The 24,735-nt window shown below is 37.5% G+C and overlaps 2 protein-coding genes across 2 annotated transcripts; one reads left to right on the top strand and one right to left on the bottom strand.

Moving 5' to 3' along the window:
- Positions 1-8,734: 8,734 nt before the first annotated feature.
- On the bottom strand, positions 8,735-11,662 carry LOC122282502. The gene is made up of 3 exons (XM_043094449.1): positions 10,114-11,662; positions 9,517-9,699; positions 8,735-9,255 (listed from the first exon to the last, which is right to left on the bottom strand). Exons 1-3 carry the CDS (start codon positions 11,660-11,662, stop codon positions 8,735-8,737), a joined length of 2,253 nt encoding a protein of 750 aa, XP_042950383.1.
- A 2,237-nt stretch (positions 11,663-13,899) lies between these two features.
- On the top strand, positions 13,900-23,739 carry LOC122280597 (sodium/calcium exchanger NCL-like). The gene is made up of 8 exons (XM_043091561.1): positions 13,900-14,376; positions 14,476-15,613; positions 16,607-16,792; positions 17,217-17,398; positions 21,978-22,123; positions 22,230-22,506; positions 22,591-22,899; positions 23,349-23,739. The coding sequence occupies exons 2-8, from the start codon at positions 15,205-15,207 to the stop codon at positions 23,595-23,597; spliced, it is 1,758 nt and encodes a 585-aa protein (XP_042947495.1). The 5' UTR covers positions 13,900-14,376; positions 14,476-15,204; the 3' UTR covers positions 23,598-23,739.
- Positions 23,740-24,735: the final 996 nt, after the last annotated feature.

The raw sequence follows: 24,735 nt of genomic DNA, 5'->3' as shown, positions 1-24,735 counted from the left end.
TCTTCATTCTCTCCTGGGATCTAAGCAGATTTTGTTTCAATAGGGCCCAAAGTTGATCTCTTTCCTGCAAGGTAACTTCTACTTCCTCCAATCTTGTTGTGCCTGCTGTGTAACTTGATAGCTTTGGGGGTTGATAACCATACAGTGGTTGGAATGGTGTGAACTTACTTGAAGCATGCTAGCTCGAGTTGTAGCACCATTCGGCCAAGACCACCCATTTTGACCACTCCTTAGGTTTATCACAGACATAGGATGGCAAGTAGTTCTCCACCCATTTGTTAACAGCTTCGGTTTGACCATCTGTTTGTGGATGGTACGCCATACTGAAAGCCAACTTAACCCCTTGTAAGGACAGAAACTCTTGCCAAAATTTGCTAGTGAATGTTGGGTCGCGATCGGAGATAATGGAGTTTGGCATTCCATGGAGTTTGAAAATGTGTTTGAGGAATAGTTGGGCAATGGTCTTAGCAGTATATGGATGTGAGATAGGTATGAAATGGGCATATTTGGTGAACTTGTCGACGACCACCCATAGGGCATTAAAACCACCCGAGCTGGGCAAGTCTTCCACAAAGTCCATTGTAATGTCAGTCCATGGTATGGATGGGATAGGTAGTGGTTGAAGTAAGCCACTAGGAAGGGTATTATCCACCTTGACAGTTTGGCAAATGTCACAGGCCTTGAGAAAATTGCGCACATCTAGTTTCTGGCCAGGCCAGTAAAAATCCTTCTTAACCCTATAAAGGGTCTTGTCAAAGCCCAAGTGACCCCCTAAGGGGCTTCCATGTAAGAAATCCAATAGTTTGTGGATAAAAGAAGCAACGGCAGGGATATAAACTCTGTCTTTGTAAAACAACATGTCGCTCTTCACTGTGTAAGGGGGTGGTAGCTGTCCCTGTGTGTGTTTCTCCCATAGAGCCTTAATTCTGTCATCACTAGAATATAAAGCCTTGATCTTGTTCATCCAGTCCCAATGAGGAACAGAGATAAGAGATATAGTCACCTCAGTATCTACCCCTTCTCGAGATAGGGCATCGGCCACCACATTCTCTTTGCCCTTCTTGTATTCCACTACAAAGTCATAGCCCATGAGTTTAGCGATCCATTTTTGTTGCATAACTGTACCCACTCTTTGGTCAAGCAAGAATTTCAAACTCTGATGATCTGTTTAGATAACAAACGGCTGGCCTAACAGATAATGACGCCACTTTTGAACTGCTGAAACCAGCGCCAGAAATTCTTTCTCATAAGTAGAGAGTTTTAGAGACCTTCCTTTTAAGGCTTGACTAAAGAATGCAAGGGGTCTCCCTGACTGCATAAGGACAACCCCAATGGCCTCACCCGAAGCATCGCATTCAATGACAAAAGATTGTTGGAAGTTGGGCAGGGTTAAGACTGGAGATTCAGTCATAGCTGTTTTGAGGTTATCAAAGGCTGTCTGGGCTTCCTCATCCCAAGTGAAACAGTTTTTTTTGAGCAAACTGGTCAACTTTGCTGCTACACCCCCATACCCTCTGACAAATCTCCGGTAGTACCCTGTAAGGCCTAGAAAACCATGCAAAGCCTTAAGGGATTTAGGCGGAGGCCAATTCAGCATTGCTTTAATCTTCTCCGGATCAGCCCTTACACCTTGACCAGAAATTAAATGGCCCAAATATGCTATTTCCATGCAGCCAAACTCACATTTACTCAGCTTTGGATAAAGCTGGTTGTCTCGTAAAATGTCAAAGGTGAGTTGTAGGTGTAGTAAGTGAGCTGCTTCATCCCTGCTATAAATCAAAATATCATAAAAAAAAAAACCAAAATAAACTTCCGTAAATGAGGTTTAAAAACCTGATTCATCAGGCTTTGGAAAGTGGAGGGAGCGGCATCACCAAAAATTCGTAGTGTCCCTCATGTGTACGAAATACTGTTTTAGGGATGTCTTCCGGTTTCACCCTAATTTGATGATATCCCGACCTTAAGTCGAGCTTAGAAAACACTTTGGCACCATGTAATTCATCCATCAATTCATCCATCAATTCTTCCACCACCGGAATTGGGTATTTATCCTTCACTGTAACATGGTTGAGTGCACGATAGTCAACACATAAGCGCCATGTGCCATCTGCCTTTCTTACCAATAAAACAGGAGATGAATATGGGCTTTGGCTAGGTCGAATAACACCCGAGTCCAACAGCTCTTTTATGATTTTCTCTATTTCATCTTTCTGAAAATAGGGGTATTAGTAGGGTCTCACGAAAATGGGCTGAGTGCCAGGTAATAAGGTGATATTGTGGTCATGAGATCTGGTTGGCGGTAGGCCGGAAGGGAGGTGAAAAATGTCAGGATATAGGTCCAGGAGGTGTTGTATGGGCTGAGGAACTGTGGTAGGTGTTGGAGCTTGAGGAACCTGTTCAATGAGCTGTAATAGAACCCTTTTTTTTTTCCAGAGCAATAGCTCTATTAAATGCCCCTTCTTCCATCAAAGTGTTGCCTCGCAACCCTTTTAAAAGGATCACTGTGTCCTGATAATTAAAGCGCATGGTGAGGTCCTGGAAATTCCATAAAACTGACCCTAATCCTTGCAACCATTGCACACCCAACACTACATCACAACCGGCCAGCACTAGGAGATACATATCCACCGAAAATCTCATGTCTTGCACAACCATGGGAACATCCTTAATTCTGCCCTCACTCTGCACTTGGTCTCCATTTGCAACTTTCACCCTCACCTTATCATTCGTACTTGGAGGGAGAGCTTGGGAAGTATAGAAGGGTCCAGGAAATTGTGAGTACTCCCTGAATCAATGAGAATGGTCACTGGTTGGCTACCAATTTTGCCCACCACTCGCATAGTTTTAGGGTTCAAGGACCCTATAATAGCATGTAAGGTGATTTCTGGGTTTTCGGTAGACAAAGAGTTTTGTGGGAATGCAATCTGATTCGCCTCTGTGGTGGGAGCAACATCTATTAGTTCATAATTTTCATCAATTCCTTCAATCAAATACAGCTTAAGAGTGACACATTTATGACCCGGGGACCACTTGGAATCACAAGAATAACAGAGGCCTTAAGCCCTGCGCTCTCTCATTTCAGATTGGCTAACTTTCTGCACGGAAACAATGGCTTTTGGATGGTGTTGGTTGTTATCTATGGGTGGGTTTTGTGGGGTGGGTTTGAAATAGGTTTGTTGATGATTGGGTGTGGCTGTATGGTATTGTGTGCTTTTGTATGGGTTCTTTTTTTTGCAAAATTTTTTTTTCCTCTTGCATCTTTGCAAGTCCATAAGCTGTGAGTAAATCAGTAGGTGTAAACATTTTAACTGACACCCTTATATCATCCTTAAGGCCACTGAGGAAGCAACTAAGTTTGCAATCCTCAGATACTCCACGTAGCCTATTAGACAAGGCTTCAAAATCAGATTTATAATCATCCACACTACCCTTCTGGCTCAACTTAGCCAACTGTTCCATTGGGTCATCATATGTGGTTGAGCCAAATCTAATTAATAATGCCTTAACAAAAGCATCCCACGTGTTTATCCTTCCAGACTCCTGCAAATCTTCAAACCAAACCAGTGCTTTCCCTTCCATGTGAAGGGACAGTAAGCGCATTTTATGCTGATGAAGGATACTATGATAAGTACAAAAATGTTTTACCTTAAACAACCATCCATGGGGGTTATCATCGTTGAAGACTGGAAAATCCAACCGAATAGGCCTTGGCTGGATGTCGGAATTATGAGGTACCATTCTTGCATCATTGTATTCCAGATCCTCATTGTGTTGATGATTTCTGGATGATTCACCTGATAATGTTGTCTTCACACACTGCAGGTCTGCTGCCATACCCGAAAACTGCTTCAGCATTGCCTCCATCTGGCGTCGCATAGCTAGCATTTCCACTCCTATTGTATTAAACTGGCTATCAGTATTTTTTATATGCTGTTCCGTAGCTTTCTTTTGGGCATTGAGTCCCTCTTGTAAATCTTTCATGCGAGTATTTTCAGCCATTTCCACAGGGCAGGAAAGGGGCTCTGGATACCACTTGTAATAGATCAGATTAGAATTAGAAGGGACTAGAACAATCTGTAATGGAATTCATCTGTATTGAGTAGAAAAAAAAAGGAAAATGATAAGGCTCTCTTCGAGGGGAGCTCCTCCGTGAATGAGATGAAAACATAATACAACTTTCTTACTTTTCTTCTAGATGATTTCCCATGCTAATGTTATGCTAGATATACTAGTAATGAAGAAAGACAAGATTGCCCCTTGTTGGCTACAGACTTAATGGAATTAAAGCAGGAGATAAAATGGGTCATGCTCCTGGCCGGCCCGTTAGTGGCCCAACACTATCCTCCTTTCCGCTGATGCCCCAGCTCATCCCTTTCAGTCCAGCCCATACACGGAACCCATATCACAACATCAAGTGTTCTGAGATAAGCTAAGTGAACTAGTGCCGAGTTCTTCTTCTTCTGTTCTCTTCCCAGCAGTGGCGGCGTGTAACAAATAGCTTTAAAAAAAACAAAACTTCAGGCGCATACTCTCTCTCTCTCTCTCTCTCTCTCTCTCTCTCTCTCTCTCTCTCTCTCTCTCTCTCTCTCTCTCTCTCTCTCTCTCTCTCTCCCTCCTTGTGGCCCTAAGTAGGCGCTTCCTGCATCACCCATCAGTAACCATATTGAAAGGTCAGAGATGAGGTCCCTAGATAACCAAGGTGAAGACAAATGATTGTCGCTTTGCCAATTTGCTCCTTTGCGGGTGGGAAGGAAGTAATAAAAAGGTGGTTATTGATTCAACAGACTTAACCCTGCCGGCTTGATAATTGGGTCTTCCACAATTCTCTTTAACAAATTAATAGAACCAACGACTAGGGATGTATCAAAATTGACATAAACACAAAATTGCTTAAATGTGATGTGGCCTTTTGTTCTGTGTTTTTTACTTGATAAAGGAGTGATTCATCAGGAATCGGGGGTCTTGAGAGGCCGGACCAGCTGAATGCTGCATGAACTTTGAGCTTCGGACATGTTGAAGTGATTTTGGGAGGTAATGACAAAAACTCTCCTTTGATAACCTCATTTTCTTTTATGCTTTTATTTGAATTCTGGTTAGAGTTGAAAATGGAAGTTGACCATGAGGGTCCTCTGAAACTGGGGAAAAAAAAGAAAAAGAAAACACAAGATTAGGCTATATATGTAACATTATAAGCATAGACCAACATTTAGATTGAAAAAAAAAGAGAGTAAAATTCCGAGAATAATGCAGTAATAGAATATAGTAATTGCAATTTAAAGAGCTCAATTCAATCAATGAGAAAAATTCTTGTGAATATGTCACCAAGACTCATGTTCCCTTGTTTAAAAGATTGGAAATTTAAAGAAGAAGAAGAAGAAGAGGAAGATTGGAATCACTAAAAGTATACAGGCTTTGCAAATACTTTCCTTCTCTTCCTTTGGAGGCCACATAGGTGTATAGTTATAACAAGAAAAATTCTACTCATCATCCCAACACCACAAACCATACATAAATTTTTTAATTTTTAATTTTTTTCTCTTACTAAATATGTGGTGTATGTGTTAACATCGTGTTTTGTATGCCTTTGGGCTTTGTTCTAGCAATTCGGGTCTTGAATTTTTCATCTACACACTTAAGAAAACATAGAGAGTGGGGGGGCCTTGGTATAGGCTGAAGAGTCTCTGATGCTAAAGTTAATATATCTCCTTAGTAATAATTTGTGCTTGAGCTTAAAGGAATTGAAGGTGGAAAAAAGGCATAGCTAAATTTTGAGCAAAAATAAAAGAGGGAGAGAGAGAAAGCAGAGCGTGTATTGAGATAAGTATCTTTTATTTTATTTTCTTCCTTATCCCATAACACATCAATTTCTCACCTCGATTACTCGTTTCAATGCGATTTATTATTCTCATACTACATATTAACATATTATTTACTATTTATTATTATTATTATTATTTATTTAAATATACATATAAAATAATAAAAATTAAAAATTATGTATTAATGTATAATTTAGAAAATGATAAATATAATTTCTTTTCCTCTGAATGTTTACATTCCCAAAAAAGTAAGAAATAAAAATCACTGTTACTTAATTCTGCGCCGCTTATTCATCACCCAGTTGGCAACCCACTACAATACAGCCACAACGTTCGGTCCCTGTTACTCGTAATGGTGTTCAAGATTGTCTCACCCTTGTCAACTTTCCCATGAGCCAAAGTCTGAAAGTTAAAATAATGAAAAGAAAAAGACAAAAAAGAGAATTAGCATAAGAAAAAAAAGTTGAGAGACTCTTAGGACCGGAGCCACGAACATTTAAGATCATGCAGTGGAATTCCCTGTCAAGCCTGTGTCAAGTGGAATGAAGCTCGCTTTCAGCCTATCCCTGTCTCCTCAAGCGCGCTCTCTCTTTTCAAAACCATGCATTAATTTCTCCCCTTCAAGAAAAGCCGAACATTCTTGCACTTTGGATCACTGAGGCTGCTTTTGAATATTGAGATAATCTTAAAATGATATGATTTAATTTATAAATAGGAATATTTTATATATTTTATTGAGATATATTTTACGAGTTTTAAATTGTATTTAAATATTAAATTAAATTTTTTATAAATAATAATAAGTTGAGTAGGTAGAATGAGTTATGTAGGATCATCTAAATATATTTAGATGTTAAGATAGTTTATTATTATTTATGAGAAATTGAAAAAGATTATAAGTCTGACATATAAAGAAGTGTTGAGTTGAAAAAAATTATGAGTCCTACGTGTATGGAGGTTTTGAGTTGAAATGAGTTTAGTAATTTGAGAATTGAGTATTTGATTGTTAGATTCAGTTTAAAATTAGACTAAAATAAATTGATCTTAGTAGAATTTTACAACCAATAAGGATATTAATAATTAGTTTGAAATAAATTGAGATAAAGTTTTATCCAGATATAGCCTAATAATGAAAATAAATGGGAATAGATAAAAGAGTTTTGTTATAGACAAGCAGAGTTGTGTATTAATCTGCGTATTAATAATAATTTTTTCATATTTAAAATTTAAATTAATATTGTATTCAATAAAATATACTTTTTGACTAATCACATTATATTAATATAAATATTAGTGCATAATTATATTTATAATTAAATTTTTCCTAGATAAAAAGAAAAGAGGAAGCATCATCATATCATTTTATATAATAGATTCAGTGACAGAATTTCAAAGATCAATGGCAGATAGATTCACGTTCAATTTCGAAGATCTACTAAACATGAATTTCAGTACCGTTAACAAGCAAAGAGAGAGAGATAAACGCGTTAGAAGAGACAATCGTGCCAAATTTCGAGGAGACATCATATCATTTCATAAAATTCCTGTTTTTATAAAAAAAAAAATAATAATAATAGAAAGTGGGGAAGACATTATTTAAGACTTTTTTTTTTTGAAGAGTTAGGGCCACATGTCCAAGAGTGGCCCCTTCCCAAATTTATTAACAAAAGCCCTCACTTCCGGCGGAGGAATACCAAAAAGACATAAGGACCAAACGAGAAATCCAAAACAATACGTGCCTAAAAAAAAAACTCCCAACCCACAAAGACATACCCATAAACAAAAAACCAATTCTAAACAACATAACTTCCCCTAACATAAGGTAAAGACAATTTATCCAAACGAATCAAACCTTTAAGAAATGTTGGAACATGTGACAAAGACCGCCAAACTAAGGTAGAGCCTTGAGCTCCCATTTTAGCTAAGAAATCCGCCGGTGCATTTCCTTCTCTATAAACATGATGAATGGTAAAATCCCCACCTGCATACAATCTCATAGCCTCCTCCCAGAAATCTTCCAAATACCAAACTCCACAATGCTTCTTCTGAATCCAAGATACACAGATCAAAGAGTCAGACTCAATGTCCACCTGATGTAGCCCCAAAGTTTGACAATATTTCAACCCTATTAACAATGCTTTCAATTCCGCATGGTTATTAGAACCCACCCCAAGAGAGCATGAAAAGGACAGCACCATATTGCCATTTACATCCCGAATAATACCCCCCGCACCTGAATTTCCTGGATTACCAAGACTACACCCATCTATATTCAATTTCACTCTACCATTTTTTGGCTTTTCCCAACAAACCAATTTCGCCTGCACCTTTTTAATAGGTAACACTGGTATGTTCAAATCCCTCAACCTCTCCTCATCAACAACACCAATCTTTGTAATAGTTGTTAAGGAATTTTGCACTTTTCTTAGCCACACACAAATAGACCTCCAGATCTCTTCTATCAATATGGTTTTACCTTCCATCCGCGCCTTGCACCTGTATTGCCACAATTTCCAAATAATAATAGAAGGAATAAGGCCCATAAGATTACCCACCTGAGACTTGGTAGTTGCCCGTCTAAACCACATTAATACCAATTCAGACCATCGTCTATTTGGATCATAAGGAAATCCCAAGACAAGAGAAAACCTCTTCCAAATCTCAGAAGCCACATCACCTGCAGCAAGAACATGGTTTAAATCTTCATAGCCTCCTCGAGCACAGCAGTTGCACTTGGAAGTAATGGGTATACCCACCCTCCTCAATCTATAATCAACACTTAAACTGTCATGGAAAGCCTTCCACATTAAAACAGAGATTTTTTTTGGTAGAGCTTCATGCCAAACCCACTTTGCCCAAGTCACCCTTGGTGCACTAACCCGAACACATTGCCATGCACTTTTAGTAGTAAAACATCAATCTTTATTATGAATCCAAACAAGTAAATCCTGACCATCTTTGTGAGCACCCAAAAAGCTACAAATCTCCTCTGTTTTTTGCGCTCCCACTAATCTGTGCAACACATCAATATCCCAACCATTTTCAATTCTAACATCAGCTAACCTCATACTAGATTCATCAATCACTGGATAAGAATTAGCAAGAGGACCTTCATTTAACCAGTTATCCCACCAAAAAGAAATATTCCCCTCACGAACTTTCCATTTTGAATTTTCTAACACCGCTGGAATACATTTAACCACCATTTTCCAAAATCTTGACCCCTTCTTAGGATCCATTAAAGAGATATGGTTATCCCCAACATATTTAGCACGAAAAAATTGTGACCAAAGATCAGTCCCAGTCATAATTTTCCATGCAAATTTCATGTGTAAAGAAAGCTGTACCTCATCAAAATCACGCAGCCCAATCCCCCCCTCTTCAGTTGGCTTACACATCGCCTTCCACCCCACCCATTTCTTTTTCCCCTTACCATCTTTTTCACCCCAAAAAAAAGAACTAAGCAACCTGTTTAGAATTTTCAAAATACCTTTTGGCACTTGAAGGATAGACATAATATGAATTGACATACTCGACAAAACATGCTTCAATAAAATCAATTTGCCCCCAACCGATAGACACTTCACTTTCCACCCCCCAAGCTTATTCCTCACCCGATTAAGAATAGGATCTAAGTGTAAATTTGTAAGTCTTCCAGTAACAATCGGTGCACCAAGATAGGTAAAAGGAAAATTACCTTCTATAAAACCAGTGCTATTCATTAGATCCCTCTTCCGCCTTGTAGAGAATTGCTTTGCAAAATATATTGCTGTCTTTTCCTTACTCACTCGTTGCCCGGACCAAGACTCATAAGTCTCAATAACTTTCATCAATTCTCGCATCGACTTTTTCCTTCCATTTGTGAATATAACTACATCATCTGCATAAAGAAGGTGAGAAACAAGAGGCGCACCTCTCGGATGTGAATAACTCATAATATTACCACATAAAAAATTCTTCTTAAGTAAACGGGAAAAAACTTCCTCCATAATGATAAAAAGATAGGGAGATAAAGGATCCCCCTGTCTCAAACCACGCCCTCCTTGAAAAAAACCACGAGACGTCCCATTCATCATGACTGAATACCAAGGCGACTCAATACAATTTTTAATCAGAGCCATAACAGAAGGAGAAAAACCAAATCCTGCCATCACATGCAACAAAAACTCCCACTCCACTCTATCATAAGCTTTGGCCATATCAAGCTTCAAAATAACATTACCACCCAAAGCCTTTTTGTTAAGCGAATGCACCATCTCTTGTGTGAGATTGATATTATCAAAAATACTTCTACCTTGAATAAAGGCACACTGTTCAGAGGAGATCATAGCAGGCAATAGAGGAGCAAGTCTTGCCACCAAAACTTTAGTGCAGATTTTGTAGAAAACAGAACATAAACTGATAGGACGAAACTTATCAAAACCCGTCGGCTGAGCCATTTTGGGAATAAGCACAACAAAAGAAGCCGTATAAAATCTAGGGAAAGGAACTCCCTTAAAAAACTCCCTTACAGCCTCCACCACCTCCACACGCACAATATCCCAACAAGCACGATAGAAACCTGAACCAAACCCATCTGGGCCAGGACTACTCTCTATAGGAATACTGAAAACAGCTTGTTTCACCTCTTCTTCGGTAGGCAAAGAACAAAGCCTCAAATTATCCTCTTCCGAAATCACATTAGACACTAAATCCCCCAAATCTGGAAGTACTACACTATTAGATTCACCCAAAAAATCCATGAAATATTTCACAGCACCATCATGAATATCTTGCGGTGTTTTTAACGTAGTACCATTAGAAAGACTCATCTCCATAATCCTAGCTTGCTTCCTTTTATTAAGAAGAGCATGAAAATACATGGAATTTTTATCGCCATGATTCCACCATCTAACTTTGGCACACTGAGCCAACCGGATCTCTTCACGATTGGTCCAGGTGTCCAGTTCCATCTTTGAAGCCAACAGGTCCAGCTCCACATCTTCTTCATATCTCACTTGCAACTGTTCATCCAACCTCTCTATACGAGCCTCCAACTCCTGAATGTGCCCACTCGTCCACCCAAAAACTACCTTATTCCATGCTTTTAGAGCAACTCTTACCCTTTTTAATTTTGCCACCATTTTTCTAAGAGCACAACCAGCATCATCTTGGTCCCAAGCCTCACGAACACATCTATCAAAATCAACATGATCCACCCACATTTGCTGAAAACGAAAAGGCGCCGGCCCATAGCCTTCAAAACACTTCACAAACGAAATGACCATAGGAGCATGATCCGATGATGTACGAGGTAAATATCTCATAACTGAATCTGGAAAAGCACCAAGAAAATGTTGATCAACCAAGGAACGATCCAACCTAGCCCAACTCCTTGAATTTCCGACATGCCCATTGCACCAAGAATAACAGTTACCCAAATATTTCAATTCCATTAAACCACAATTATGTATCCAAGAATTAAACTCCTCCATGGCCACCATAGATCTAGGCCTACCACCACGTCTCTCCCCATCATTCGCTATAATGTTAAAATCCCCTGTCACCAACCAAGGATCATTAGAATTACTCTCCCTTGCAAGCTCATCCCACAACACCCTCCTTTGCTCACATAAACATTTAGCATAAACAAAAGAAATTTTGCATTTCATCCCACCATTAGCCACAAGAACAGAAATTTGTTGGCTTCCACAACTAACCATGCTTACATTAACATCATTCATCCACAGCATCCACAATTTCCCATTCCACGCACCATTTGAAAACCCATAGTCAAAACCAAGCATTTTTTTAACTTCATCCATTTGTTCATCACATAAAAAAGGCTCCGCAATCACAAACATCTTCGGCTTATAAACTTTAATAATTTTTTTCAACCTACTTTTAGAAGACTTCACCCCTCTAACATTCCAATACAATATTGGACTAATCATAAATTTAGTTTAGAGGCTCGGGTAATTACCCGTTTACTACTTCGTAATTTCTTGTGACCTTCCTCACTTTGTTTTTTGACTTCCTCTCTTATATCCGAATCAGAGGACACCTCATTAAGCAAAACAATTTTTTCCCCCTCCATCTCCGGTTCCGATAAACAATTCATAATTGCATTACTATCCCCTATTAACTCCTTCTCTGTACTCGGCTCAACCAGCTGCAAATCACGTACCTGTTCTGCATGGGCTACCACAATAGAAACAAGATCCTCCTGCGACACATCAACTGGAATCAGCCCCGGTTCTTCAGTCATATACTGCACCTGCACAACAGCATCATTCTCTGCATGCCCCATATCAGCTTCCAAACCCGGTTCTTCAGACATTCCCTGTACGTGCATCATGGAATACTCGTGAGCCATCTCACTGCACCCCACTGCTCTCGGATCCTCCTCCACAGAACCTAAACATTGTCCTTCCAGCACCTCTGTAATCTCTGGCACCATCACCGCCGAAACAGAGCATAGAACCGCATTATTCCCAGCCGTTACCTTATCCTCAAAACCTTGATCCTGCAACTCCTTCCACTGCATTTCTTCCACTTCCTGTTCTGCCATGTTAATTATAGGCTCAACCCTGCCCTCCACTACCACATCCGACGTACCTTGCTCAGCCATTTCTTGCACTGCAATGGCCAAACCCGATGCCTCTGCCTCCTTCAACTTTTTCGGCACATATTCCATCTGAACCTGCTTTTTCCCTTGTTCCTTCCGTAAAGCTCCCTTCATACATGTCTTCATGTTATGACCCTGGACTTTACATAAAGAGCAGAAAGCCAGCAGCGTCTCGTATACAACTTCCTGTAACCGGCTAGTAGGGCAGGACGGTGCACCAATCCAGAACGAATTTAGTGGAGATTTCGCAGCATCAACCTCCAAGCAGACCCTTGCACCATCTGTTCTAGTGGCACACCTTGTCGCATTGTCAATCCGGATTAGTTTTCCAATAGGCGACATGATGCTTTTCAAGATCGATGGATGATAGAAATTGGGAGCCAATCCAGGGAGAAAAACCCAAACGGGAACCACCGATGGTTCCTCCTCCTCAGAAAATTCATGCGTCCAATGGAACGGACGATACACCACTCCGTTTACATCACATGCTTCCCTCGAGAATGCCTTATTAAAATCTTCCTCCGTGGTTAACCGGACAAACACATTCCGTGGCCTTCTCATGGCTGAAACCACCGCCATACCAGACAAACCCCATCTGCTTTTAATAAATAACCGAATCGCATCCAGCGATGGCCTCTGCCTAAGGAACTTCAGCACCAGTGAAAACCGAAACGGTTCAGCCGACTTCAACAACTCCTCCTTTGAAAACAGGAAATAAACTTCTCCATCCATGGTTTTGTGAACCCTCGGTGGCAGCTGCACATCAATAAACGGCTGAGGGGCTACAGAAACCAGTTCTGCAAAGGATCTGTTGGCCGCCAGCATGGGGCCATCAAAGCCCCTCACGGCAGCCATGCAAAGAACGTGAAATAACCCTAGCAGAGCACTAAGGGTAAAAACGTCCGAGTTTTATATTTGAGAATAGACATTATTTAAGACATCCAAAATTGAAAAACGATAAAGATGTCGTCCCCACTTTCGATTCAGGAATTTTATTTCAATAATAAATCAATACAAATCTAGTCTTTCAATACATTTCCCATGATGATATCACAACCCTCTTCGATCCAAACATGTTCTTATTAGTTCGTTTGTTTTTATAATCATTCTTATTTTATTTTATTATTATAATATTTTATTTAATTTTTAAGTTTTATCTCAATTCTTTTGTTAAAACAAACGAGGATACACTACATGTTGAGATTGAAACTTTATTTGAACATTCGTAGAAATTTTGGTTGGAGTTCAACAGTTGCTTGAATAATCTTCCTCAGGCTAGTCATTTTTCCTTAGACGGATTCTTGTCATTGTAATTGCAATCCATTCCAAGTGATCCTGTTTCGGTAGCTTTTCAGTAAACTTTTCCTAACTGAATGAAATGATCATGTTCTCTGGTTGACCACTTCTGTATCGGGTTAGGTGAAAAATGATATATACAACCGCCAGTTGTGTTGTCCCCGGCGTGCAACTGGCTTGTGATGTATTATTTAATTTTTTTCATTTCCCTCTTCCTCAGTTCACAGTTCACTCCCTCCCCATTTCGTTCCTCCTCTATCTCTCCATTGAAATTTCATTTCTCCCTTCCTCTCCCTCCCTCCCTCCATCTCCATCTTAGTCGGACCTCTCCCTCTCCCTCTCCATTTTTTTTTCCCTCCCTCTTCTTCTCCATATCGTAGCCTTAAATCTATGGGCAACTCCATTTTATTTTTTCCTCCCTCTTGTTCTCCGCATTTCGAATTCCAGTTGCAGAGTTTGTGGGCAACTCCATTAGGGGTTAAACTCGACTCCACTGGGGGTTAATCTCGTTGGGTTTTTGGTTTGGGCGGAGTACCTCGCTCCTCCTCTGCAATGAAAACCTCGTCATTGCTACCGATTTCTTCGCTCTCCGTCCTCCGTCTTTGCCATGAAAACGTCGTCAAGTTTATTGAATTAGTTACTATGATGACAAAGGTGAGTTACGTTCGTGTCTAGTGATTTGGTTTGTTCTTAATTACTTTGTTTGAAGGCCCATAGATTTCTATTTCTTAGATCCGATCTCCATGATTTCAGAACAAGGGGCCATGGTATTTGAGCATGCGGCAAATGGAAGCTTGCCAGAAGCTTGCACAGAAAGGGAATCGCATGTGCTTTCGTGGAGAAGACGAAGGGAGGGCAGAGCTGTCATGGAAAGGAGGGAGAGCTTCGAGGGAGGAACTTGGGAAGAAGAAAAGCTTCGTGCAGTCGGGACTTTGTGAGAATATTGTGAGAAATCATGGTGGATTCTCTGTAACTGGTTTGTGTCTGTAATACAGACTTGTATTAGTCTATAAGTTCTGTGAATCTGCTAAATCAGAAGAATCGAAATCGAGAAGCAACTTTGTGAGAAGGAAAGTTTGTTTGAGGCATTTTATGGAATACTTTGTTGCAATTCATTTATGCTTTCGTCTTTGGTATCGTATCATCAATTGTTTGGACGTGTTTCTGATTATTTTTTTTCACTATATTAGCTGTGCCATGTCAGCAGATTACCCGGCGGTTTCTCCCTGCCGGTTGTGCGTAGAAGCACTGGTACAGCACCAAAATGTGTTGACCACGTACTACTCTTCTAGTTGGCAGATAGGACATGTAGGAGTACCTGAAGTTGTTTGTTGGTTGGAAGACTTTCATGTTCAGGGGCAAATAACGGTTTATAGATTCAAAAGCATAGACTTTCATGCTCACTCTCAGATGTCTAACTGATCAACACTCCCCCAAAAATCCTCACCTCCGGCCTAAAACCCGTCTTCTAAGGCTAAGGCCATGTCCAAGCATCGAATCCTCTCCTTCCTCCTGATCCTCTTCTTCTTCCTGATCTTACGCGATCCCTCCTATGGCCGCTTCATCACCCACCGTACGTACTTCTCTTTATCTTCTGATCTAGTTTCCGATGGGGTCCAGCAGCTCCGTGGACCGCCCTGCCTCGCTCTAAACCGGTCCTCTTCCTTCTCTGCCGAGTCCACTTGCGAGCAGACCTACGGGTTCTTGCCGTGTACCACCACCGTCCTCGGAAATATCTTCCTCATCGTCGTCTATGGCTACCTCATGTTCCTCTCCGCCACCTATTTGTCCAATGGCAGCGAGCTCTTGTTGAAGATTCTTGGCCCTGGTATTGTCGGCGCTTTGTTCCTTCCAATCCTCGGCGCCCTTCCGGATGCCATGCTTATTCTCGGTGAGCGGTTCTATTCACTTTTCAGTTTTTCTCTATTTATTTTGTGAAAAAATTGTAATTTGGATCTATTTTTTCTTTTTGATTCTTTGGTCTGTTTGTGTGTTGAAAAGTGTAAGAAAATTTTATAACTTGGAAATTAATGTGAACATGGAGTTTCTTTCTTTCTTTCTTCCTCTCTTTTAGATTTTCTCAGCAACTAAATATAAGATTAGACTGACCATAAGAAATTAAAAAAAATAAAAGAATTTTGGATCCTATTTGCTAAGTTTTTTTTCCCCCCCCTTGACTTCCTTGTTAAAAATTCTATCGTAAACTAATTTCTTAAAAGTCTTTTATAAAAAAAGAAAAGAAGAGAATATTCTTGCTGCGATCTGTGAAAATATCTTTGAAATGCTCTGATTCAGTTCGCTTCCACCTCCCCTGGGTTTCTTCTACCTTCACAGTAGTATTGAGTCCAAACCTAACAGTTACTGGCCCTACTCATTTAATTGAGGGTCATTTTCCTTTAATTTATGGTTAAGTTGAGACGTATCAACTCAACTTTTGGGCCCAGATTCCGTATATGAGATTTCATTTAGGTCTTTTACCCATTTCAGTGGGTACTGGTACATTTGAATAGGCTGGTGGCAACGATTTTGATTTTGAGTTTCGAGTATGCTTTGTATATGGATAAGAGTAGACTTAAAAAGTATCGGCCGCAATACGAATTGAGTAGCGAGGGGTTCCGTGGAGATGGTGAGCAAATACGATGTAGGAAATTCTAAACCTTGAATTGACTTCTCCAAAATTTGGTTCATTGTGCTCAAAAGGTCTGACCAGTTACTGATTAGTGTTCTTAACTAATGTTATCTTACATGAACTTGAACCTAGTATCTCACTCTCTCTGATATCTCTCTTACTGGATTTTATCTGTCAGAGCCATTGAAAATCCCACACTTTTCCGATTGGTTTTCTGATGCTTCTTATAAATCTCCTGATTTGTGGCTTGTGTAGTATCCGGTCTTTCAGGAAGCACTGAAACTGCTCAAAGTCAAGTTTCTGTTGGTATGGGCTTGCTCGCTGGTTCAACTATTATGCTTCTTACGATAATATGGGGAACATGCGTTATTGTTGGCAAGTGCGACCTCGTTGATGGAGTTGCACTAGATTTACTATATACAAAAGGGTTTAACTTAACTGGTATGTATGTCCTTCGGTATTTTTCTAGAAGTACTGTACGTTATAGCAACAAAAAAATTTTATAAAAATAAACTTACGAATTGACGTGACTTTATATCATTTATTAGATCTACTTTATAATAAAAATAATTTTATAATTTAATATATTACATGAAACTACACTATTTTATATATTTTTTTTTGTGAAATCTATTTATAATTAAAGCATTTCTCTTTTTGATTACCCGGGACCATAGGTATGTAGCAGACGTGTAAATTTTGCCATCCACCGAACTGAACTTGTGAGAGTTATGAATGGATGTTTATTATTCTAGACATATGAATCGTTTGTTTTTGTTTCCTGTAGAGTGAACTGTATTTTAACGGATTAGACGTGTGGTAGGTTAGATGGATTAATTACCCATTAAAATCCCCATGGTTGCAGAATCGGGTGTTAGTACTGATATCTGGACTAGCTATACCGCAATGATTATGGTGCTTTCTGTCATCCCATTTTTAATCGTTCAAATACTACAAGTTCTCAATTCAACGTCGGGGAGGCACTTGGCAGTCTTGATTGCGCTTATTGTCTCTCTCCTACTATTGATTTCCTATTGTCTTTATCAAGTAAGTGTGATATCTTTGCCATAATTATATTTTCTGTGCAGTTTCATTAGCCATCCTTATCTAAATTTTCCGTTCTCCTGTGGATCATATTGAATGGTGTGTCGAATAGCATTTGTTCTAAACTTTTCTATCCGTACATATTCTTTCATTTCCTTTGATGCTTGTGATCAATGTTCATGATGGCCGGTAATCTCTATCACAATTAGCATTTTTTTTGGGAGGATATTAGGAAGTGCAACTTTTAAGGAAGGGGTGCACGAAGGCAAGCTAGTCCTCATAGAGACAAAAGTTGTGTGAGAATTCAAAATGCTTAGGAAATGAGATGAGATGAGAACTTAATCAATAGTAATAAGATAGTTTGTGAATGGTAGTAAGGTAATTTAAGTTAAGTATTTATTACGTTTTGAGAAATGAGAGAAAAAGTTGAGTAAAAAATATTATAAAATTAATATATTGTCAAAATATAATTTTTTAAAATAATTTTTGTTTTGAGTTTTGAAAAAATTAAATTATTTTTTGTGTTTTATATGAAAATTAAGAAAAGTTATAACAACTAGTTTGGAAATGTTGTAATGATTAGTTTAAAAGTGTTCGTATTTTAATGATGTTTGGGAAGGAAATGAGATTGGATGAGATGCGATGTGATATGATGAAAATTATTTCCAAACTAACCCTTAGTATGCAAGAAGTTGAGCAATACGCATAGGGGTGAGTTCGGTCCAGTCCGGGAAGGTTTTACGGACCGGACCAGACCTATTCGGTCCAGGGTTTTTCCACCCTGGACCGGACTGAACTCCTGGACCGAATTCCCTAAGGGTCAGGACGGTCCGGTCTGGTCCGGTTGGTCCATTCGGTCCATAGTTGACTTTTTTTTTTTTTTAAATCCTATGACATTTTATTTAATACTTATGTAATTATATTGTGATATATTTAATATATATAGTATACTATTATATATATTAATAATATGCTAATACTATTAGTATATAGTAAATTAGTAATAGTTCTTAATTTATTTGCTATAACTAATAATACACTAGTACTAATACTATAACTAATAACTATATGTAATAATAGTAATATTATATGTAATATACTAGTATTACTATATCTCTTCAAACATTACATATTTATTAATACTCTATGTCATACTATATTAAATAAAAGTAATACTCTTATTACTAATACTCTACGTAGTCATATTAAATACTATATTACTAATACTCTATATAGTTATAGTGATTTAATACTAACATATTACATATTAAGTTAACTATACTAATACATTATAAATTTATACATATATGATATATTATAATTTATACCATAACTCTTATAATATGTTAATATATTAATATATACTAGTACTATATATTATAGTTAATAGTTATACATTAAATAGTATAATAATACATTGATACTAAATATATATAGTTATAAACTTATAATGATTTAGTTATTATGAATTTATGATTAGTTATAAACTATTAGTAAAGTCTATATATTACGAATCCATTATAATTCTATAACTATATATATTTAGTATCAATGGATTATTATACTATTTAATATATAACTATTAACTATAATATATGGTACTAGTATATATTAATATATTAACATATTATAAGAGTTATGGTATAAATTAGTAAAGTATTACTTATAGTATTAGTATTATAATTAACGATTAGTATAGACTATTATTATACTGATAGTCTATAACTATTAATAATATATATAGTTATAAACTTATACTAGTATTAATAATATTAGTTATGTTGAATCAATCAGTTAGTATAACTATTTTCTACATTATTAGTATTAATAATATTAGTATTAGTTATAACCATATATCCTATATTAGACTTAAGAGTCTTAGACTATATAACAGACTAATAGTATTAGTACAACTATATAACTATATATTAATACTAATTATAGTGAAAAGTATAACTATATAATAGTATTAATAGTAGACTAATTGTATAGCTATATATTAGTATTAGTATATTATAATTTCTATATTATAATTTATACTATAACTCTTATAATATGTTAATATATTAATATATATAGTAGTACTATATATTATAGTTATACATTAAAGAATATAATAATATATTCATACTAAATATATAGTTATACAGTTATACTTATAGTGATTTAGTTATATATTAGTATTAGTATTACTTATAGTATTTAATATAACTATATAGTCTACATTAGTATAAGTATAACTATAGTATATTATAATATTAGACTATTAGTATTATTTTTTTTAATACCATATTAGACTATTAGTATTAGTATATAATTATAAATATTAGTATAAGTAAAAAATTATATAATTAATTTATAAAATTATTTATATAAATTATATTTATTTTATCTTTTTTTTTTCATTTGGTCCGGTCCGGGGTGGAAAACCCCTGGATCGGGACCGGACTGAATGACTTCGGTCCTCCTAAAAATGGACCGAACTGAATTGGGTCCGGTCCAAAAATGGCCGGTCCGGACCAGCCGATTCTCACCCCTAAATACGCATCATTGGGACGGGAAGAAAGGTGACTGAAGGCTTGTTTGAAAATACAAATCATCTCATCTTATCTCATAATTTCTCATAATTTTATTTTCAAACATCACTCAAACAAAATTAATTTTCAATTATTACATAATCATTATAACTTTCCTAAATTTAAAAAATAATAATAATACAAAATTTTAAATAAAATTAAAAATATTATATTATGACAATATTTTAATTTTATAATATTTTTATTCAATTTTTTCTCACTTATTTCCCAAAACTCAATAAAACATCTTAACTCAAACCTTTTTACTATTATTCACAAATTATTTTAATACTATTCACAGAACTCTAATCTTGTCTCATTCTCCAAGCATGCCCTTGATTCACTTGCTCTCTTCTTTGTTGATGTGAACTCCCCGGGTGGGGCCGAATGGGTTTGTCTAGCCTCTATGAACAAGGAAGCCTTGTGGAGAATCATCATCAAATTGAAGCAAGGGGAACCATGGTGTTCTAATCAGGTGAGTGAGGCTTATGTAGTGGGGCTATGAAAGAATATAAGAAGAGGTTGTGATATATATGCAAGAAATATTTGCTTTACTGTGGGTAATGGATTGAAGGTTAAATTTTGGCATGATGTATGATGCAGTGATAGGGCACTCAAGAAAGTATATCCACAAGTTTATGGCTTAACAAGAATGAAAGAAGCCTCAATTGCGGATCTATTAATCATCTCCAATGGTATTCTCCAATGGAATCAAAGATGCACAAGATTGGAAAATTGATTTTTTACGGTGCTCTCTTGTATACTCAATTTTTTTTCAAGGGGAGTTGAAGAGAAGATCTTTTGGTACCCTCTAAAAGAGGGATATACATAGTACACTCTTTCTACCAAATCATGACCACATTCAACACAAATCCATTCTCATGGAAGAGTATTTGAAAGACAAAGGCACCTCTAAAGGCATCATTTTTTGTATGGATGGCTTCTTTGGGAAAGATTATCATTCTAGACAACTTGAAGAAACATTAAATCATAGTCATGGATTGGTGTTGTATGTGTAAGAATAACGGAGAGTCCATTGATCATCTATTACTTTATTGTGACATTGTTATGACTTTATGGAATGACGTCTTTGCTCGGTTGGGACTAGCTTGAGTGATGTTGAGAAGGGTAAGCGACCTCCTAACTTCTTGGAGAGGCATTCGGGGCAGTTATCAAATTGCATCAGTATGAAAGATGGTCTTAATATGCCAATGGTAGTGCGTTTGGAGGGACATGAATGAAAGAAGTTTCAAAGACATTTAAAAAAAAAAAAACTGCTTTTGGGCTCTGGTTTATCTTATGGACCCGATAAAACAACCAAAGTACTGGTCCACGCTCACATTGTTAAAACTGCTGGTTTTTCACTTAATACATGGTTGAAATCAGGTTAGGGGATGGCAGGAATTTTAGTCGGGGGTATTAGAAGGGAAGTGAACTATGATCCCGTAAAAAGCTTGACAACGCCAAAGCATTAAGCTAATAATTTTTTGGTTTGACGAAAGCTTGTAATATTGATAAACTAAACTTGTATACTATGCATAACCTGTTGAATGCTTGGTGCGGCTTTAATGAATTAATTTTAGATTCACACCAGCATCCCGCATAAGAATAACAGAGGAATCCCATGTAAATACCATGTATTTAGGTTTGAACCTATTCTATATAAAATCTGATTTAGATTTTGACCTCACAGTATGCAAGTGATGAAATTTAATTTTCCACCAAGTAATTTGATAAGAGTCCCGAAGCACATCTCAAATGAAGTACTCGTGACGTAGTTTTAAGTACTTCATTATCCACCATCCTTAGTTCCTCTTTAGAGACTGGGCTCAGTGCACATTGGGCCCTAAGGTTTTTTTATTTTTTTTCCTTGTTCACCGTTGCCAAAGGAATTTGAAGGTGAGGAACAGTCCATTCAGCATAATCTCAAACTCGCTCCTTTCGCACATATACAGTGAATTGAGAGCATTGGTTGTTGGATGGATAACATGGAAAACGTTTTGCAGGTTCTTCAACCTTGGATCCAGAGGAGGAAAATATCTTATGTGAAGCACAAGCGTGTTATATTTGGACTTCTAAGGTATCTAAGAGACCGGACAGTGGGAAGGCTGCTCAAGGATAATGGTGAACCTGATGAGGACGGCATTAAAGAGTTAGTTTTTTTGTTAAATCTTGATTTTGTTAAAACTTGTAACTGTTTTTTTCCCATTACAAAGTCTTTCCTGGTATTTGCTGATTTCTGTTCAATATCATGGCAGGTTGTTTTTTGTAGTAGACACAAATGGCGATGGAAAAATTTCATACAGTGAATTGACAGCATTGGTTGCTGGAATTCGGTTTGTAGAGATTGACCTGAAAAAGGATGATGCCGTTGCTAAATTAATGAATGATTTTGATACATCCCATGATGGTCACATTGACGAGAGAGAGTTTGTCAAGTGCGTTTCTCAATGGCTGAAGAGGGCAACGCGTATACGGATTGCCTCTGGTGGTCCTGGTTCTCTCACACTTGCGTTTTTAAATGCCCTTCTCCAGGTAATTAAATTGAGCTGTATTGTGTTCGATCATGATTTTCATTTCAAACAAGATGCTTGACTTCTTTGGAAACTCATTTATTAGGACACAGTTAGAGAGCTTGATTTGTTGGATGTGGGTGATGAAAGCGATGAAGAATTTGAGGATGCTAGGGGTTACAGGGGGACATCTATCAAAGCAGTGTTATTGTTGTTGCTGGGAACTGTCATTGCTGCCGCAGTTGCTGACCCCCTGGTAGATGCTGTTGATAACTTTTCTGATGCCACCGGTATTCCTGCTTTCTTCATCTCCTTCATCGTGCTGCCTTTTGCTACCAACTCTAGCGAAGCTGTGTCAGCAATTATATTCGCTAGTCGTGCCAAACGTAAAACTGCCTCATTGACATTTTCTGAGGTTTGTTTCTCATCCCACACTCTTCATATCAACTTGTTCTATAGGGTGGAATGCCGGATAAATTGCAGAAGTTTCAAGATATATATACCAAATAGTATTTTTGGTGTCTTAGCTAAGGGAAATGCTGGTTGTCCCGAGGATGGGTCTCAATAACCTTTTTTTTTTTTTTTAAATTTTTAATTTTGTAATTTAGTGATTAAAGATGTTGTAGATTTTTTTAAAATGTTTAAGGATATAAAAAAATGTATGAAAATAAAGAATTCATTTAGCGTTCTCGGTAGAATTCGTCTGGCTATGGTGCACCACGACTCCTTAGCTAAAGGAAAACAATCAGCCAAAATATAGATGTCAATGTTATTCATAATTCATTTGTAGAATTACAACTCAGATATTTTGCTTCTCTTTGTACCTCGATTGATTATAATTCATATATATGTTGGTGCATGCAGCTATATGGTTCAGCAACAATGAATAATGTCCTCTGCCTCTCAGTGTTCTTAGCCCTTGTTTACATTAGGGGATTGACATGGGATTTCTCATCTGAAGTGCTGGTTATTATTATTGTCTGCGTTGTGGTGGGTTGCTTCGCCAGCTTCCGCACTTATTTCCCTCTTTGGACAGCTCTTGTAGCTTTACTACTTTACCCATTCTCCCTTGCCCTGGTCTATGTTCTTGACTATGTTTTGGGCTGGTCATAAATTCACGGATCGCTGCACAAAATTTTGATTGGAGGATGTACTCCATTTCCTGTACTTAGAACGGAGGTTGTTTCTTTTTAACAAGATGTTACTGATTATTTTGTAATACTTATAATTTCCAAGATGGTCTTTTCAAAAAAGATTTTCAGACTAAGGGAGGAAAAAAATTCATGAAAATTAATTTGCACAATTAGCTTTAAAAACCCAAACCTCAGGCGCATGCTCTCTCTCTCCCTCTCTCTGGCCCTAGGTAGGCGCTTCCTGCATCACCCATCTGTAACCATAATGAAAGGTCAGAGATGAGGACCCGGATAAATAAGGTGAAAACAAATGATTGTCGCTTGGCCAATTTGCTCCTTTGCGGGTGGGAGGAAGTAGCCAAAAGGTAGTTGTTGATTCAATAGACTTGAACCTGCCGGCTTGATAATTGGGTCTTCCACAATTCCCTTTAACAAACTAATAGAACCGACGACTAGGGATGTATCAAAATTGAGAGAGACACAAAATTGCTTAAATGGGATGTGGCCTTTTGTTCTGTGATCTTACTTTATAAGGTAGTGATTCATCAGGGAATCGGGGGTTGAGAGGCCGGACAAGCTGAATGCTGCATGAACTTTGAGCTTTGGACATGTTGAAGTGATTTTGGGAGGTAATGACAGAAACTCTCCTTTGGTAACCTCATTTTTTTTTATGCTTTTATTTGAATTCAGGTTAGAGTTGGAAATGGAAGTTAACTATGAGGGTCCTCTGAAAATTGGGGAAAAAAAGAAAAAGAAAACACAAGATTAGGCCATATATGTAACATTATAAGTACAGACCAACATTTAAATTGAAAAAAAAAGAGAGTAAAATCTTGAGCATAATGCAGTAATAGAATATAGTAATTGCAATTTAAAGAGCTCAATTCAATCAGTGAGAAAAATTCTTGTGAATCGTCACAGAGACTCATCTTTCCATGTTTAAAAGATTGAAAATTTAAAGAATAAAAAGAAGATTGGGATCACCAAAAATATACAGGCTTTGCAATTACTTACCTTCTCTTCCACTGGAGGCCTAATAGGTGTATAGATACAATAAGAAAAATTCTACCCATCATCTCAATATTACACACCACACATAAATTTTTTTAATTTTAATT

This window comes from Carya illinoinensis, chromosome 11 (genome assembly GCF_018687715.1).
Source record: "Carya illinoinensis cultivar Pawnee chromosome 11, C.illinoinensisPawnee_v1, whole genome shotgun sequence".
Classification (NCBI taxonomy): domain Eukaryota; kingdom Viridiplantae; phylum Streptophyta; class Magnoliopsida; order Fagales; family Juglandaceae; genus Carya; species Carya illinoinensis.
The sequence above is the reverse complement of the archived record's forward strand: the minus strand, read 5'-3'. Positions and strand labels throughout refer to the sequence as shown.